This window comes from Triturus cristatus, chromosome 1_2, assembly GCF_964204655.1.
Source record: "Triturus cristatus chromosome 1_2, aTriCri1.1, whole genome shotgun sequence".
NCBI lineage: Eukaryota > Metazoa > Chordata > Amphibia > Caudata > Salamandridae > Triturus > Triturus cristatus.
The window spans coordinates 154,446,088-154,458,991 of record NC_140580.1 but is presented as its reverse complement, the minus strand read 5'-3'; the positions used below and the strand labels follow the sequence as shown (position 1 = coordinate 154,458,991).

Sequence of the window (12,904 nt, the reverse complement as noted above, 5' to 3'; positions counted from 1 at the left end):
CAGCTAAATATCCACAAAGGTCATGGGGGGGCGGGGGGGGGGGGTCTGTGAGTACATGCTGAAGAAACTTGAGGCCTAGCTCAAGGATTCTCAGAGTTAAGTAAGGGTCTCTTGGGGACAGCTAGATGCCTTTTAGGCATTCAATGGCCAGGACACAGTAATGTATGATGGGCAGGGGGCAATTTGAGGGCATTTGTGGAAAGTCAGAGACACATTAAAAGGTGCGTGTCCAATTGGGTGCTGGCAGAGTACGTCTGTGCACTGGCTGAAAGATTCGGAAAGACTAAGGTCTTGATGACAGGTTTAGGACTCGCAGGTTGAGGTAGGTGTACCTTAGAATATTATAGGCTTAGCTAAGGGTCTTTAAAGGACGGCTGAGGATCTACAAGGTCCAAAAGTGTGTCTGGTAGGTATAGCCGAGTTGGCTGGAAGGCCAGCAAAGAGACAGTGAAAGTGGGGACAGGCAGCAAAGAACATTACGCTTGTTCTGATATTGCAGCCTATTTAAGTTTCACTGTAAAAACATTTGAGCAGGTTACATCACTTGGGGCGCAGGAGACCATATTGTTTCCCTCAGAATTATAACGTTTGAAGATCACTGCCCCAGAGATATCAAAGGAAGAAGGAGTCCCATTAAAAGGAGACGGTTACTTGTGAATCTACAAGAGGTACAAATCTGTTGTTAATGGTAAGTACTGTAAAACAGTTAATGATCAAATAGTTGTAGACATCCATGATGCTCACTTGCCTTACCAGGAAATACTGTCTGGCTCTGCATCACTAACTATACAATTCTTAAGGAAAGCCTTACCCTCAATCATAACTGCCAAGGGTGGCTAGTTGTGCATGGTAAATTTAAGAAATCTTCACTCCACACTGAACAATCTAAACTTTTCTTTCGGTACAAGAGTCCTCCTGGGTTGCACATTCGTTGAATTACTCGGAACCTCCATTCTCAAGTATAGTAAAATTATACAATGGAACAGAGATGGACTTCGTGTCAAAACGCAATTTTCATGTTTTGTTTCCACCACAAAATATCTGGCATGGTAGCATGGTCCTCTGAATCACTTTAGGGTGCTCCACGATTTATTTAAAGGAGGAGTTTAACCTTTACAAGGAGTTCTCAAAAAGGTACAGCTTCCGTTTTAGAATAATGCAGGGAGAAGTGATTTATTTTTGCCACAATTAACTGACAAACATAATATACACTGAACTACACTAGAGGACAAACATCCCTTTTAAGCTAACGATGGGATAAGGAAGCTATTTTTCACAAAATTGACTCCTTGGAATCTAAGCTAGCAAGCACAACAGCTTGTTACTGGTGCAGAAGGAGAGTTTTCTTCCCACTGCCTGCACTTCAGTCTGATCTGTTATTGTTTTGTCAGGAGACTTGATAATTCCAACACACTGACTCCATTACATATCGGAGGATTACAGGCTGCCCATCTCCGGAGAGTGTTTCATAGTAAAATTGATTGGTGCATCATTCCACCAATCTTGTATTTGTATTGCACCAGGACCTAACCCATTGTTGATCTTTTCTCAAAGTGGAGGCTGAAGATCCTAACCTAAGCATTTTGCATGAACACAGTTGCCTAAGCAATACTTATTGAGAGGCTCTGGCACTGATTACCTTTTTCTACTTGCCAGCATAACAGAGACAAAAGAAAAAGGGAAGTACTAAGGAGTATTTATTCACCTAGAGACTGCACCTTGTCAATCTGCTTGGTAATCATTAGGAAGTAGACTGCACAGCTGGGTTTTTGCGATCACTTGGAATGTTGAGGCCTGATAGAGCATGGATCTTAGATGATTTTATCCAACACGATGTGGAAAAATTTGGAAGCACAGTGATGTCATCAACATGTCTGATGTGTAGAGCACTGAAATGAGAATTCAGCACAGAATTTGAAGTTTAAAGTTTAAACTCTCTAGGTGCCAAGAGGGGGTAAATATCAGGCTGTCCAGCCAGTAGAAGAACATCACTGCACCTGCAGCGGCTACTGCCTTGTCATGGGGACACTAGAAAAGTGTCAGAAGTGAACTTTGTAATCTACTTTCTTGGAAGAATAATTTGATGCCACATCTGTCGTGAGGAAGAACTGACAAACAGCCAAGGGATAAAGAAATGTCTGAAGAAAAAGGTTCCATTGTACACGGTCTTGCCTGATGGGTAATGAGCACTTAATAAAGGTTTTTCCTCAAATGATAATGAAACTTCAAAGCATCAAAACCAGTTAATTGTTGGGAAAAGGACATAGAGCAAGTTAATAGCAAATTACCAACAGTCAGCGCCTTCCAAGAAATTACACACAAGATCTGGGACCACAAGTTCCAGACATATGCATAGTTTACCACATTTATTGTATGCCTTCCATGGTCTTTGCACCTTTTGATACACACGGATCACAACATTTCAGATGTAAGGGATAGGAATAAATAGCATACCTGGTATGAGTTTCATTGATATAGATGACATTGCGTAGACCCAAAGAAGGAATACTCGCATTGAATAGCTTATCCTACAAAGGAAAATTTAGAAAAACAAGTGAGGATCAGTTCTTCTAAATGAAAGCAACACAGATTTCACTCCTCAGCCAGATTTAGGTCACGTCACGATGGCAAAAGGTAAACAGGGCACACACCAAATCTGTGTAAAATGCTAGGTGCCTCCTAATTGGCCCAACACCAGTTAGGAAAAGAATCTGCCTTTTTTTTTTTACCATGATGAATTCATTTGACAATTGATTACATTTGAATTGTACACCATACATAACCTACAGATCCCTAAGGTGCCATTGCCTCCTCAAAATGGAATAGCTTACATAACATAACATATCGGCATTTCTAGGCTTCAGGATCTATGGTACATCTCTGCTAATTGTTATCAAATCAAATTACGACATCTCTTTACCTCTCTTCACTTCAACATTCTTCACCCTTAGCTGAAGTGCCCCAAGGGGTTATACCCACTAATTCCAAGTCTTCAATGTTTATTCTGACACTCTGGTTAAGCGTCTCCTTTTTCACAGCCTCAGCCTTTGTATGTGCACAGATGAAACCCAGCTGTTCCATCTTTTGTCACTGACTAAAGTTTTCCAGCTTTGTACAAGTCAGGTGAGGGTGGCCACTAGCTCAAGTAAAACTGGAGGGTGGAAGGTGAGGGGTTTGTGCAGGGTTTGGACCTCGGGTGTGACTCCTTCAGGCCCATAGCATTAGGTACTTGTGCAATGTCAGTAAAAATGGTCAGAACCTTGGCTTTGTTCTCAGTCGGGATGCTTACATTTCATCATTCATTTCTCCCTGCTAGTTTCATCTGTGTTTATAAAGTATATTCAAGCCCTACCTCGCCAATAAGGTTAAAGGTCAGGCAGTCTCAGTTACTTTTGATATCCGGCTCGACTGCTAAAACTTCCTCTACTTGAGGTTTGCCCAAATCCTTGCTATTGCCTCTGGAATAGAAATTAAGATCATGTTCCTAGATTAACCATGGATAGTTGCACATTCAGCCATCTATGCTGCAAGCAAAGGTTGTTGAGGTTCTGTGCAAGGTCATAACCCCCTTTATGATTTTTTCTCCATTTTATTTGCAGCTCTCCTAAGACTCATCAACAATTTTGCCTAATCCAGTATTCAAAATTCCCTCTGCTTACAGTTTCTCGCTCTAATAGGCAGGGGTATGGGGTCATAGTTTATAGGTCTTGGCCTTTTCTCTATGGGTCTTCACTTTGTACTATAATGGAGTTGCTGAAAATAATACAATTGTGTAAATCCTGACTTTTTTCCTCTTCAGCATCTTGAGCTAGCGTGGACTTCAGCTGCCCTTGTCTACAAGTGTTAAAATCAAATAGGCGTACATGTACATTACAAGAAAAAAATAATGAGTGTGAAAAGCTGGACTGATGTTGTCTTTTCTTTAAAGAAGTAGGGGTGTGCATGGCAGCTGCATTCTATACTATTTGAGATGTATCTATCTAGCTAGTTGGTATTTCTGAAAACCAGCTTACAGTCAGATGACCATTATTTTGTCACAGATCAGCATGCAGACTATCGCAGTACGTAGTATGAGGGAAATGTAAGGGAGCAAGTTGAGCACATGCCTCCTGCTCCGATCTGCTTCTTGATGCTCAGGCTCCCTGCATATTTGGCAAAGGAATCATAGGCTGTAGCTGAATATGAGTTGCAATGAAGTGAGAAAAGGGAGAAGAAGCAAGTGCATACTGAAAAATCAGTAAAGACCCAGAAGGTGACGTGACTGAAGCCGCGTTTTACTTGAGGCTCAGTCTCATAGGAGGGACTTAAACAGTATAGGGCAGCACCAATTGGGATGTTAAAGAAGCGGATCCGGTCTAGCTTGGTGTTTTGAGAAAATGTGTCAACAGTCACTGGGTGATGACAGAGAACAGAAGCATATGACGAAACTAAGTTTTCTCACACTGAGACCAGGGAAGCCTTGCAGCCTTGACTGGTAATGAACTGGAGAGATTTGATAAGGGCTCAGCACATGATGGCTTTCCAGGTTGATTTAGGACCCCACATATCCTTTCCACCGCCACATTAAGTGCTGGGACCCAAGACAGGATAACAGCACTCTTCCGATCACTCATGCATAATTCTTAAACCTTCCTTCACAGACCTAATTGCAATGCAGCACCCTTCCAACTAAGCTCTCTGTCGGAGTGTAGTATGCTACCAGTCCAATAGTGTCTCATCAGCTGTGCACAATTTTGCACTAGGACATTCCTTCAGGTAGCTGTTTTGCGCTTTATATCAAACTCATGTATACATACTTATAAAATTACAATAATTAATTGGTAGAATATCAAGCATTTAATATAATCACATAGGGTCATATCGCAAAGTGTGCACTCAACCAAATATAGCCAGAACCACCATCACTCACTTCCATCTCTTTCCTAAAAAGCTCTATGGAGCCAAATGAATTGGTCTAAACTCGGTCTGCTCTCTGGACAAAAATACATGTGTGTATGACCCCTCCACTGCTCCACAGTCAGATGGCAGACACATTTAGTTGCAAATAAATACAAGCTTGTCACGGGAGCTTTCCATTCACATCTTGTGACTAGATATTTATGGCGTACTCCGTGAAAGCTTGCAGCAGTGAGCAGGGCACATGGAATGTTAATCTACTGAACAGGCTACCTATCCATATAGACCAGCAATAGCATTGTGCTTGTGTTCTAAAGCTTTTCATGGCTAAGAGATGCCACACACAAAATAACTATGCCATCTCACTCTAAGCTGGTTTTCAGGAATACCAACTAGATCGATTCCAAATATTCTGTAATTCACCAAATATGCTCACCCTGGGCCTTGAAAGAAAGGACAATATCAGCTTAGCCGTTCACATACTGTTATTTGCAGTGTTTTTTGGGAACCTGTGGAGAGTATATGTTTTACTTTGGAAGCCACAAACATAGTGTACTGCAATACTCTTCAGATAAGATTATTTCTATAAACAAAGCACTATGACTTTGTGCGTAGCCCTTCAAGAAGTTAATGCCAAGAGCAATCATGCTTAATCGTAATCACACCAGGACTGTTCTTTTTTGGCTGGTTTGTGGAGTCCACTAGCAGCCCTAGGATGCAGATGTGCCATAATAAACAAGCATTTGCAATGCAACAGGTCTCGCAACTGCAAATTTTAGAGCTATTGGCATTGTAAATGGCAATGCCTTTTAAAAATTAAAAGCCATTTTTATTTACAATACCAAAAGCAACACCTATTGCACTGCATAGCACGTGTCTGTTACTGACCAAATCTCGTAAGTAGGGATGGTGCTGTACAGGTGAGAGCTGCAGGGTTGAAATTTAAAATTTCAGAGACCACGAAAAATCTAGGATTTAACATAATTTAAATGATTATCCGTAAAGCACTCAATAAGATATGCAAGAAACATGCTGGGACACGAGCCAAATTTGCCAGGACAACTGGTAAATCCGGGACTCCTGGTCCCCCTAAGAAACTGGCAAATTAACCAAACTGCATTTTCAAATAGAATGCAGCATTAAACCTCTCCGCTGGAAAAAACAAAGCTCGTTCTCCTTTAGAAACGGCACTAATGTAAGATACAATTTAATACTGTTTTTGCTTTTGATTTATTGGCTTTTGCTCGCTTTAATATTCCTCATTGCCCACAGATTCACCTACCTTGTGCCCTGTAAATCGAATTTCGTAACGATGTAACTTCTTTCAATTACCTTTTTGTTTGCCTTCTCTGTGTGTGAGCGAAAATGAAGTTTGAAAAGGTAGTTTAATGTAGAGGCCCTGGTATTAAGAGCTGCGTTGGAGAACTGTTTGACTTTAAACCGAAGTTTGAAGCTGGCAAACAAACACGAGTGTATCAAACACCTATTAGAAAGGTAACCTTAAGAGAACCCCATTGAAGCAGCACAGGACAGAATGCAGTTCTTAATATCCGTAAACGTTTCTAAATGCTGTAACTGACTGTGTTTTCTGTGGCTTTGCCTGCAGTAAATCACCTGCTGCTTCACTGCTCTGTATATCTCTGGTACAAAAAAGCAAATTAATAAATCACGGGAAAGGATGTTGTGGGGCATGAAATCGTTATTAGTTTTCCATGTCCCAGAACGGTGAGCGGTTCATTGCTTTCTGGCTAGATTTCCGTGACACAGATTCCTTTAATTGCACAGGGCCCATTAATCTGCCGACTAGTCGAGGAAGTCCGCTGCAGGTTTCGCTAGCCATGACTTGAGTGTTTTTTTCCTCATAATTAATGACTAGCTTATTCCGAGTTGCGCAATTCGACCTGGATCACACCTGTTTTTAGTAAACATATTGTAGGGAGCAAATTGTCCGCGTCATAGATATCTTCCCATCATTGACGAAAGTGGATTACATTGAACAAGCAGCAATAAAAAAAAATTAAATCACTGATACAAATTTTGAAAAGTACCCGGGATAAAACAGCCCGCCCAACAGGAATGCTGCAAGGATTTTCAGAGCTCAATGCAAAATGCAATTTTGCCTTTTGGAGCGCTACGACACTTATTTAGAGAATGCATAAACGCGTTGTCGATAACCCAACCTGTACACTGTCCTCGTGGCGCCCTGAGAAGACATTAAGGCGACGCTGAACAGCTCTGCGAAATAAAAGGTAGTGCCTGCAGACTTTATCGTGAAGCACTTTCTTGTCTTTTGGGGGGGGTGGGGACATCTGTTTCTAATTAGCATGGCCGCGCTAAGGCCATGCTAATTAGAAACAGATGCCCCCCCCCCCCCCTTAAAGATAAGAACGTGCTTAACGACAGCCGTGAAGCAGACGACCCAGTCCGGATGGGCCATCCAAAAGGAAGAAAGGGCAGTGACCAAAAAGCATCCTTTTCAATGGGAAGCCAGCATTTAGCATAAACGCTGACGCGACCAAATGAAAATGATGGGCGGGGCTTTAAGACCCTTTCTGAAATCTCCTCTCACTATATGTCTCGCCGAGCGAGCAACACATGCGCGGCAACGCTGGGCGAGACCAAAAAAGTAAAAGCAGTGAGTTTCCCAAAACACAAACAACTGCCTTTACAGTGGTGGGAAGGCAAAGATGGCAACATCATTGGCAGACACCACCAGTCACAACAGACAAGAACTCCCTAAAGTGGTCTCCAGAACTAACCAGGACTACAATTCAGCAATCTTTTCATGTATACAAATATTTCTACTGGGATTAACTGAAAGAGTTTGTTTGGCCCAAAAAAGTGGAAGTCACACATTACATGAAAGACTTGGACACTTAAATGGTGTGTGTCTGTGTATTCTCTAACAACACTGGTCACTCACAGAGTTTTAAATTTAACAAAAGCAACAATAGGGCCAGTCTTGCGAGATGTTGCCCAGAGCTTGAGCCTCCAGCCTCCTTTATTTCTGAGTAAGGCCCATCCCAGTCCAAGGGCTGACAAGAGAATTCAACATGGAATCCCTACTTTATTGGCCACACAAAACCACCTGAAGCCAAAGAGCCGCAGGTGTAGCCTGCTCAGAGCCTTGTATCAACACCAACAACCAGACATAACAAATTCATAACATTCCAACTTCAGCACACAAAAAGATGAATCCCTAGTGGCACACAAGCACTCTCAATGGCAACCTGCTCGGCACAGGTGCGCAATGTGGGTAAATACCTTGGAGAAAAATATGTTCCTGTCTTTATAAGGGCACACTAACTGTAGAATCTCCTTGAGGGATCCGACAGCTGCACAGATTGGAAGATTTGGTCTAAAGACTCATACGTTTTGTAAGTGAAATTCTACTTTGAAGGGAAAAAGTTACTATACAAGGACTTTAACATTTCCAAAATCATGTCTCTTCAGGTTCAGAGACCGGTTACAACTCTGCAGCCACACCAACAAAACTAGTACTTTTTCCCTACATAAAAGGCATTAGTCTCTAGGGTATGTACTGGCCTCACTAAAACCAGGCCTGCAAGGAGACTTCCAATCACCTTCCTCGATCCCAATTCAAAATATGAAAACATGGTTCACGACCAAGAGTTCGGGTCCATAACTCAGAGTATGCCAGACACAATATTTCCTATTTGCATCAATCAGGCTATCCCAATCAAATTCAAGAGCAGAAGCGAGAGTCCCAAAACACATTTGCCCCTCTCAAAAAACATATTTATAATTAAGTCTAAACAATCTGCTATTAGTTTATTCGGATATCAACCGAGTCATAAGAAGCAAAACAATTAAGTGAGCCTAAATCTCGTTCCTAAAACAATGCATGAACGGAAGGCACAAGTAAGAACACCAAAAAGCTGATGGGGAATGAATTTGGGAAAAGTGGTTGGCAGAAGGCCACATTCTTGCAGACAGGTTAGAGAGTGTCTGTCTTTTCAAAATCTTTATAATAAGCGATCCATTGAATGAGGCACTCAACGGTTGTCCAATCATATGATGCTTCCTTCAAACTAGAGGTGACATGCCAGGGAATTGATCAGGAGGATCAAGCCAAAGCACAAGCAGAGCCATCAAAAGAGTGGGCATAAATGATACAGCAAACATCCTATAAAAATACAATAAAGAATCAGAGATTTAAAATAGGTTATTTCTCCGACAACAGCTTTTCTCTCAAATATATGTTAGCTTTTTCAACCTGAACTTTTCCTCACCTCCAAAGCCCTGACAACGCAGCTATGAGTGAATAAAGAGAGATGGAAGTGTGTCAAGTGCACTATATATGTGGCTAATATAGTTGGTTATGTGGAGCACTATACAGCCTTTAAACAAAGGAGAGGGGGCTCTCACACCGAAGGAATGGAGCACCCAGTAACTAATAAGTTCAAAAAAAGTTTTCCCTCGGATGAATCATGCACTGATCATTTCCCAGTCATACATTCATATCCATTTCCAAACCATATAATCTACACGGATCGTTGATAATTGAGGCACTTATCGATCAACCACACTCTAATTAAAAATCAATTTCCTTTAATTGGAGATATATCCACATATAGTGGGACACCCCCGCGCCGCACGGCCACCAGCTGCTGCGTGTGCCCCTTGCCTCGCTGCTGCCTCGTTTTGCCTCGTTCGCCGGCTGCCGCCGCTGCGAGCACTTTTTCCCCTTGTTTTGGTTGTTTTGTCAGGTATTTGTGCTTGTCTCACTGATCTGTTGTTTTCTCTGCTTTTCCCCGTTTTTGTCGCTATTTTGTGCCTGTTCAGTATTGTATCGTGTGTACCCTCCTTCCTGGTTGTCCGCCTACCGCTCCGCCCCCCGCCCTCCCTTCCCGCCACCGCCGCTTGTCCCCGCCCCTTTTTCTTCTGTAACCCTCCCCGCTCCCGCCTCCCAGCTGCCCCGCCCACCCGCGCACTTGGCCTTAAATGACGACCGTGCGACGCAGGTGAGTGTGACCCACTTGTGGGACACCCCCGCGCCGCACGGCCACCAGCTGCTGCGTGTGCCCCTTGCCTCGCTGCTGCCTCGTTTTGCCTCGTTCGCCGGCTGCCGCCGCTGCGAGCACTTTTTCCCCTTGTTTTGGTTGTTTTGTCAGGTATTTGTGCTTGTCTCACTGATCTGTTGTTTTCTCTGCTTTTCCCCGTTTTTGTCGCTATTTTGTGCCTGTTCAGTATTGTATCGTGTGTACCCTCCTTCCTGGTTGTCCGCCTACCGCTCCGCCCCCCGCCCTCCCTTCCCGCCACCGCCGCTTGTCCCCGCCCCTTTTTCTTCTGTAACCCTCCCCGCTCCCGCCTCCCAGCTGCCCCGCCCACCCGCGCACTTGGCCTTAAATGACGACCGTGCGACGCAGGTGAGTGTGACCCACTTGTGGGACACCCCCGCGCCGCACGGCCACCAGCTGCTGCGTGTGCCCCTTGCCTCGCTGCTGCCTCGTTTTGCCTCGTTCGCCGGCTGCCGCCGCTGCGAGCACTTTTTCCCCTTGTTTTGGTTGTTTTGTCAGGTATTTGTGCTTGTCTCACTGATCTGTTGTTTTCTCTGCTTTTCCCCGTTTTTGTCGCTATTTTGTGCCTGTTCAGTATTGTATCGTGTGTACCCTCCTTCCTGGTTGTCCGCCTACCGCTCCGCCCCCCGCCCTCCCTTCCCGCCACCGCCGCTTGTCCCCGCCCCTTTTTCTTCTGTAACCCTCCCCGCTCCCGCCTCCCAGCTGCCCCGCCCACCCGCGCACTTGGCCTTAAATGGCGACCGTGCGAACGCGCAGCGGTCACGCGCAGCGAGCGCGCCGATTGTGCGCCGAAGGCGCGCCAAAGGTAAGGCCGTCTGCGCCCGTCCGCGCCTGGACCGCGCCCAGTGCCAGGACCGCTGGCCCCCGTAGAGCCCGACCGACCCGCCTGACGTACTCAGCCGCCACCCTCACCGCTCTCAACACCGGCCGACACCCAGAATGCCACCAAGCCACTCCAAGACGCACCCACGGACCATTCAGCTGCCACGCCTGCAAGTTCTCCTGCAGCCGGACCAGCCCCGCACCAGCACCCGCCAAGTCGAACTCCAGCAGCACCCACCTCAAGTGCATCCTCCTCAACACCCGCTCCGTCCACAGACACGCCATCGAACTCTGGAACCTCCTCGACACCACAGCCCCAGACGTTGCCTTCCTCACGGAGACCTGGATGAACGCCTCTTCAGCTCCCGACATCGCCATCGCTATCCCAGAGGGCTACAAGGTCATCCGGAGGGACCGAAACGCCAACCAGATGGGAGGAGGCATCGCCATCATCCACAGGAACACCATCCGCCTCACGACCAGCACCGACAACACCCTGACCAGCGCCGAACACCTGCATTTCCAGATCCACACCAACCCGAACACCACCCTCAGAGGCACCCTGATCTACCGACCCCCTGGACCAACGCACGCAATTCAGCGACGACATCGCCGACTTCGTCAGCCCGCACGCCCTCCCCTCCGCTGACTACATCCTCCTGGGAGACCTCAACTTCCATCTGGAGAACAACAACGACCACAACACCAGCACCCTGCTCGACAACCTCGCCAACCTGGGACTCAAGCAACTGGTGTCCACCCCCACCCACCTCGCCGGACACACACTCGACGCCGTCTTCTCATCCAGCACAGACATCGACTTCAGCCACGCCACAGAGCTTCAATGGACGGACCACAGCTGCGTCCACTTCACCTTCAAGAGAACAACGACCCACCAACACCAGCAACACACCGCCCACAGAAGCTGGAACAAGATCACAGCAGACCAGCTCGCCACCTCCCTGAGCCAACACCCTCCTGCCAGCTCAGCGAACCCCAGCCAGGCCGCCGATAACATCACGAAGTGGATCAGCAACTGCGCGGACGAACTCGCCCCGCTGAGGACCCCGCCTAGCAGACCCGGCAGCAAGAAGGCCCCATGGTTCACCGACGAACTCAAGAGCTCCAAGAAGAACTGCCGAGCCCTCGAGAAAGTCTGGAAAAGGGATCCGACACCGGACAACAGGACCTCCTACAAACTTGCCACCCGGAAACACCACCAGCTGATCCGCGCCGCCAAGAGAACAGCATTCAAGGACCGGTTGGACAACAACGCACACAACAGCAAGGAACTCTTCAACATCGTGAAAGAGCTTTCCAACCCCAACGCGGGAAACAACGACATCACCCCTTCGCAAGACCTCTGCAACTCCCTGGCTTCATACTTCCACAACAAGATCGCGGACATACACAGCAGTTTCAACAACCAACCAACGCACACCACGACCGACCAGCCAGCCCCCCCCACCACCACCCTCCACGCCTGGACCCCGATCAGCACAGAAGACACCATCCGCACGATGAACTCCATCCACTCCGGATCACCAACCGACCCCTGCCCCCACCACATCTTCAACAAGGCCGACGCTGTCATCGCACCCCACCTACGAGACATCATCAACACATCCTTCGACACCGCCATCTTCCCCGAGAGCTGGAAACACGCCGAACTCAGCGCTCTACTCAAGAAACCAACAGCGGACCCCACCGACCTCAAGAACTACCGCCCCATCTCGCTTCTCCCGTTTCCAGCCAAAGTCATCGAGAAGACCGTCAACAAGCAGATGGCCGCCTTCCTCGAGACGAACGGATCCCTCGACCCCTCACAGTCCGGCTTCCGAGCCAAACACAGCACCGAGACCGCCCTCATCGCCGCCACCGATGACATCCGAGCCCTGATGGACAATGGAGAAACAGCGGCCCTCATCCTCCTAGACCTCTCCGCGGCATTCGACACGGTCTGCCACCGCACCCTAATACGGCGCCTCAGCAACATCGGAATCCAGGACAAGGCGCTGGAATGGATCATCTCCTTCCTCGACGGAAGAACACAGCGAGTCCGCCTACCACCTTACAAGTCAGAGGCCTCCGAAGTCATCTGCGGCGTCCCCCAAGGATCATCCCTGAGCCCCACCCTCTTCAAC

The 12,904-nt window shown here is 46.7% G+C and overlaps 1 protein-coding gene across 3 annotated transcripts in view; it reads right to left on the bottom strand.

The window, feature by feature from the left end:
- GPAM (glycerol-3-phosphate acyltransferase, mitochondrial) overlaps positions 1 to 12,904 on the bottom strand; it is a 225,049-nt gene that overhangs the window by 138,571 nt on the left and 73,574 nt on the right. For all 3 annotated transcript variants that reach the window (XM_085603412.1, XM_085603411.1, XM_085603415.1), the window contains exon 4: positions 2,455 to 2,528. In XM_085603412.1, the coding sequence (XP_085459538.1) occupies positions 2,455 to 2,528 (74 nt within the window). The remainder of the gene's footprint in view (positions 1 to 2,454; positions 2,529 to 12,904) is intronic.